This window comes from Podarcis muralis, chromosome 7 (genome assembly GCF_964188315.1).
Source record: "Podarcis muralis chromosome 7, rPodMur119.hap1.1, whole genome shotgun sequence".
In the NCBI taxonomy this organism is placed as follows: Eukaryota; Metazoa; Chordata; class Lepidosauria; order Squamata; family Lacertidae; genus Podarcis; species Podarcis muralis.
This window is the reverse complement of record NC_135661.1, coordinates 21,073,688-21,080,293: the sequence shown is the minus strand read 5'-3', so window position 1 is coordinate 21,080,293 and position 6,606 is coordinate 21,073,688. Positions and strand designations below refer to the sequence as shown.

Below are 6,606 nucleotides of genomic sequence, written 5' to 3'. Positions count from 1 at the left end.
TCTTGTTAAATACTACTGCAACAGCAAAACAGGCACCTTGTTTGGAAGCTATATTTATATATATAAGGACCTTTATTTAAAAAAAAAGAGAGAGAAGACATGCTTGCTTCGGGCACGTGAGTCTTACGTAGCCATTTTTGTTTTGGACCGTGGGGGCTGCTGCATTTTTATTCCCTGTGCGGTTTCACTGAATTTCACTAAATGGCAACTTGTTTAGGTGGGATAGGTGTCTGTGTACCAAAAACGAAAGGCTGACAGGGCCTTTCCCCCAAGTTTAAGAGGGCAACCGCTTCGGCTTCAGCTGCCCTATGGCAAGATGGCAGATAAAAACTCGCACAGGAAAAAAGAACACCCGAGGGAAACGCCCTTAGTCAAGATGGCGAGCAGCCGCGGCTTCCATTGCCCTAACACAAGATGACCGATACTCACGGCCAGATAAGGACACAGCGGTGCCCTTAGCTAAGATGGTAACAGCCACAGCCTCAAGTGCCCGGACACAAGGTGGCAAATACGCACTATTAGCTCGCAGGGAGGGACGGCAGGGCATGAAATGCCCTCAAAAATGGCGCCGCCGTCTTCCGCCTCCCCAGCCCTGACAAGACATGGCGTGAGGGGGTGATGCGAAGACGGAAAGTCACATGACTCCACTTTGTTCGGCCCCCTCCTCCTCCCCCTCCCCCATACATTTCTATTCATTCGCATTTTCTCGCCGCCTCAGGAGAAGACGGAGCTGCAGAAAAGGATAAGTACCGCTCCGAAAACCATCGCGCGCGCGCGCTCCCTTCACATATCTCTATTTAGGGAACGCGCGCGAGAAGAGGAGAAACGGGGCGGGGGGGCGGGAGAGGAATTGAAAATCTGACAGAAGACAATGAACCCCGCGCTTGAGGCAGCTGAGGGAGGACCCAGCGGCGCGTTCGGAAACGTTCCGAGGTGGTGGCGGCGGCCGTTTGTCCCAACCCGCCACCCGTAGCCGGCAGGGCTGTTCCCGCCAAAAATTCTGAGGAGAGAGAGCGGGGACCCCAGCCCCCGCCCGCGGCCTCACGCCTGAGGAGAAAGGGGCGGGGCTGATCCCCAACCCTCGAGGCCTTGCTGTCCCGAGGCGAATGTGTGGGCGGAGCTAGTGCCGCTTCCCGCCCCTTAGAAGGCTGGAGGAGACGTCACTGCAGCCCCTAAAGGGGTGGAGCCAGAGCGTTGGGACCACCAATCCCAGAGGGAGGGAGGAGCCAGGACTATCGCCACCAAAGAGGGAGGAGCCATTAGGGTCATTGTGGGGGGCTATTTGCCTTAGAAGTCTTTGGAGCCGCCCCTTAAAAGGAGAAGCCCTTTCATTGGACCACCTCCTGAAAGAGGGCGGGGCTGAGGAAGCTGCCCCAGGGGAAGTGGTGTTTGCCCCGCCCCTTGGCTGCCACCACGTTTCTTCCTGCTGCCATGAAGCTCCTCCGCCTGCTGTGCCGCCACAAGACGGCTCTGGGACTCGGCGGCCTGTCTCTCTTTGGCGTGGTGCTCCTCTACTTGGCCAAGTGCACCTCAGAAGGCCTCAAGCCCTCCCACGGCTGGGGGCTGCCTCAGCAACAGTCTCCCGCCCGGACCGGGGGTGTGAGTGGGCCTCACCCTCCAGCCGCCGCCCCACCTCCTCCTCCCGAGGAGAGCGCCTTCCTGGCAGTGTTGGTGGCCAGCGGCCCCAAATACACAGAGCGACGGAGCATCATCCGCAGCACGTGGCTCTCGGTGGCCGGCCGGGTCCCCACCGGAGACGTCTGGTTCCGTTTTGTGGTGGGCACCGGAGGCCTGACCGGGGAGGAACTCCACACCTTGGAGCTGGAGCAGAGCCGCCATCAGGATCTTCTGCTCCTCCCTGACCTCCGAGACTCCTACGAGAACTTGACCGCCAAGGTCCTGGCTATGTTTGTGTGGCTCGACCAGCACCTGGACTTCCGCTTCGTCCTCAAAGCTGATGACGACACATTTGTGCGCTTGGATGTCCTGGTGGAGGAGCTGAGGGCCAAGGAGCCACGCCGCCTCTACTGGGGCTTCTTCTCTGGGCGCGCCCGTGTGAAATCTGGTGGGAAATGGAAAGAGAATGCCTGGCTCCTTTGTGACTACTACCTGCCCTATGCTCTGGGCGGGGGCTATGTGGTTTCAGCCGACCTGGTGCACTACTTGCGCCTCACGCAAGACTATCTCAACATATGGCAAGCTGAAGACGTATCCCTGGGTGCCTGGCTTGCTCCGGTGGATGTGAAGAGGGTTCACGACTCTCGTTTCGACACGGAGTATAAATCGCGGGGCTGCAACAATAAATACATTGTGACTCATAAACAGAGCATTGAGGACATGTTGGAGAAGCATCAGACTCTAGCCAAAGAAGGGAAGCTCTGTAAAGAAGAGATTAAACTCCGACTGTCATACACGTATGACTGGAGTGTGCCTCCTTCACAGTGCTGCCAGAGGAAAGATGGTATACCTTGAAAACTGTGGGGAAAGACAGTATACCTTGGCAACTGTGCAAATAAGAGGGGAAGGGAACACAACCAGGCGGGAGGAAATTGGTGATGATGGATGTGTGTCACATTGAAATCATTCCTCCTCCGGCCGGAACTTTTAAATTATTCCAAGATTTTCCACAGTATGTCAGGCCATATTGCATCACCCTTGCCAGTGTGGCATATGAAGGATATAGGGGAAGAGCATGGAACAAACTGGGGTCTAGAAAAATAGTACCTGAAAGGCAGGAATTGGCAAAAGGAACAATTTTTATGTACTGTGGGACAAAGAAATGAAGGATTTTAAAGGCTCTTTAAGCTACGGTACTAAGTGTTCGACACAGAGCTGTGGTTTGTTTCCTTTCTTTGAAAGGATAAGTGGATGTTGGCCAAGGATTCTGACAAGTTTAAAGTGAAATAATAACAGAAGGGTAACTTGGTCCCCAGCACCAGTGGAAGAGATTACTAGTGTGCTCCATAATGCTGTTTCTAAACAGAAGGGGCTGCTTTTGTCATTGGCAAGCCTTTGCACTGGCTATGGTGTATTAGAGGTAGGAGATGTCCATTCTAGCAGGAAATGTTCTGACCTTTAAACATTTTTATTATAAGTGGGTGGCTTGTATAACTTCTATCCCTGGAGAGAAATCCCTCAGACCCCTTTCTATGTCAGGTACCTCAAGAGTGGGAGAAACCTTTGAAAATCATTAATCCTACTCAGAGTAGACTCAGTGAAGTTAATTAACCTGGTTCAGTAATTTCAGTGGGTGTTCTCCAACTTGTATCCAACTAAGTTATACTCAACGATAGACCCATTGAAAATAATGTGCCAAGTTACTCGTGTCCAATATTTTCAATGGACCATTCCTTTGAGAAGGAACATTTGATGCAACTCTTTAGCTATATTTGGAAGAATAGATTATTAGAAGGAATCCACAATGACAGCCTGGTCTTGATTGAAAATCATGCAACAGTTGCTCCCAATGTAGTGTTGTTAGTTTCTGGAATTAAATGCTTCTAGAATTGTTGAGTTGTATCCAACATTAGTTCTACCTAAAGTAGACCCATCAGAATTAACCAATATGATAAGCTTAGGCCCCTTTATTTCAATGGGTCAGCTCTGAGTAGGATTCAGTTGGATACAACCCATTGTATTGTAGCCAACAATAGTCCTGCACAGAGTAGACACATTAATTTTTTTTACCTACGTTAGTCATATTCATTGGGTCTACTTTGAGTATGATGAATACAGCCTATTGCAATTATTGTCCGTCTCAATTATATTATTTGTCAAGAAATGGTGTGTGTCCCTTCTCACAGAATATGCAACTGTGTGCCAATTAGCATACAGTGGGGTGACTTGGCTTTGTACAGATACCATCCTTGAACCAATCCCTCTTTGCCTAGGCAATGAACTGCTCCAGAGTTAAGGGGTTGAGAACTGTAAAGAAAGTTGGGGTTTTCAACTGGTATGCTTCTTTCCCTTAGACCAGCTTTCTCGGGGTCTACCAGTGGGTTAGTTCCTTGAGTGGGTCTTAACCCTCCAATCAATTATTCCTGAGTAATTTTCTGGGATGTCACTAGGACAGCCATCGAGTTCTCCCTTTTGTGGGGCTGAGTGCTCTCTGTAGTTTATTCCCAAAGCAGTAAGACTCCTGTGCTAAAAAAACAAATAGGTAAATTTAGAGCCAGAAAAAAACCTTGCAGTAAACATATTTAATTGCCTTGCTTTCGGGGATTCTTTGCACAACATGAGACTCAGAGGTGGAGAGAATGGGTTGTGAAAGCTTCGGAGGTGTGTCAAACAAGAGAGTAAGGAGCAGTGTGGAGATGGAGTTCTCTCATCCACTCCTTTTCCATAATCTAAACCCTACATTTCCTATACATTTCCCCGAGGAGTCTTGAAAGTACTAATAAGGGAAAAATCTGAGTTATCCATCCTTTGTAGACTCTCCAGACAGAGATGTCGTCCAGGATGCTTAGATCAGGCCTGGGAAATCTGTGACCCTCCAAATGTTGATGGGCTGTATCCAGCATCATCCCTGACCATTGGCTATATTGGCTAGGGCTGATGGGAGTTGGGAGTTCAACAACTGCTGGAGGGCCGCAGGTTCCCCAGCCCTGGTGTTGATCTTCAAAGAAGAAAACTATATGACCCAACCTTGTTCTGAAGTCTGACCTATGTGAACTGAGCTGAACCACGCCCAGCGGCCTTGAAATTGCTTCCTGCCTTGGTTTTTTCCTGTTCTGGAAAGGTGCAAAAACATGTTATTATTGAATTCCTGGTGGTCCAACATACATGGCTGCCAGACTCTGTTCTGTGTCTCGCCAGGCACGCAGGTTTTCTCTTCTGATGCTGACTTCAGGAAAAGTTAGGAATATTTGTCTTCTTTACTCAGAGGGAAGTTGGTATATTGTACGTAATATTATGTGTTTACAATGGTGATAATTTATTTATAAATATTGTAAATGTTCTGTGTATAGTTACAGAGGCTCGGAAACAGCCGCGTGTCAACGGTAATTTTAAATTATTTAAAAGGAGCGTGTCGGCGCTCGTGTAACTATTATTGAAATGCCTTTTTCCTGCCGTACAGCTTATTATTTAAACTCTCCTGGGACTTTTAATCCCAAGCCCTTTCTTGCATGTGTCTCGGGAGCTTGTAAGAACGATGTACCAATCACTCCTTTTAGTTGAAATAGCAATGCTTCTGAAAAACGTTTGTGTGTTCTCGTTTCCATTTTTTTTTTAATAAAGAAAAGAGTCCTCTTTCCCCTTTTCCATAACTCCCCTGCAGTGATTGGATTTTAAGCTTCAGAAGAAATGGAAAATTGCCAAATGAAATGTGACAGTGGAAAGCGAACAGGAGCACTGCTGATGGCTCTGAGGCTTTTTATAGAAAGCTGTGTGGTTGTCAGCTACCTGCGTTTGAAGGATTAGGGCCTGTGTTCTGTCGTGTATATAGGCATGTCGACGTAAAGCAATGGGACTAAGCTAGGGTAGGGATGTTTTAGCCTGTTTTATTTTATTTTATTTTTTTAATGACCACCTAAGCCGTTTTAATGTGCTAATTTATTACAGCGCTACAGGGACACCAGAGTCTTTTTTAATAGGTTACTTTCTGCTACATTAAACATTTATGCATTGCGAATATTCCGTCAAGTACAGTGCCTGGTTCTGAGTACCACATTTTAAGATGGGCATCGATGAACTTCCAGAGAGGGTCTGGAAACCAATTCTTGCGAGGAATGGTTAATATTGGTCATTTGTGAGTTGCTTCCTTTGAAGAACCTCAGAGTGGTTTCACAACAGAAGGGGGGGGGGGGGAGCATACCTTCAAGAATTACATATGTAAAAGCAGTTGTACAGTGGTACCTTGGGTTACATACGCTTCAGGTTACAGACTCCGCTAACCCAGAAATAGTGCTTCAGGTTAATAATTTTGCTTCAGGGTGAGAACAGAAATCGTGCTCCGGCAGCGCGACAGCAGCAGGAGGCCCCATTAGCTAAAGTGGTGCTTCAGGTTAAGAACAGTTTCAGGTTAAGAACGGACCTCCGGAACGAATTAAGTACTTAACCCGAGGTACCACTGTATGTGCAAAAGCAATTTAAAACCAATACATACACCGAAACAGTTAATTGCATATGTAAAAACAATTTGAAAGAGCAAGATAGTGTACTGGAAAATTTGGAAAAGCGGGAGCCCATCATGACAGCTCCATAGCTCCCAAAGAGTCCCAAATATGCAGGCAGCTGGCTGCTTCATTAAACACACACACACACACACACCACAAAGCAAAGAGCATTAGTAAATAGCATAATACCCAATTTAGTAGGATCAGTTGACAGTAATAGAATAGCAAGCTGTTCTCATTCCCTGACTTCCACTATCCCAGGGGTGGGGGATGTTTTTAAACCCGAGGGCCGCATTCACTTCAGGGTAACTTTCTGAGGGCCACATTCCAGGAGTGGGTGGGGCCAGAGAAAAAGTGGGCGGAGCCATTGATGTGAATTTTATCTTCGTACAATGGGCTGGTTTCCTCCTCTAACCTCCATGCAGGCAAGAGAGGCATTATCAGAGATTTATTTCACAGACTACTATATACAGCATTTCATAGCACAAAG

At 47.8% G+C, this 6,606-nt stretch overlaps 1 protein-coding gene across 1 annotated transcript; it reads left to right on the top strand.

Moving 5' to 3' along the window:
* The first annotated feature begins 114 nt into the window (after positions 1 to 114).
* On the top strand, positions 115 to 5,267 carry B3GALT6 (beta-1,3-galactosyltransferase 6). Its single transcript, XM_028740826.2, has one exon. It carries the CDS (start codon positions 1,432 to 1,434, stop codon positions 2,470 to 2,472), a length of 1,041 nt encoding a protein of 346 aa, XP_028596659.1. The 5' UTR covers positions 115 to 1,431; the 3' UTR covers positions 2,473 to 5,267.
* The last annotated feature ends 1,339 nt before the right edge of the window (positions 5,268 to 6,606 follow it).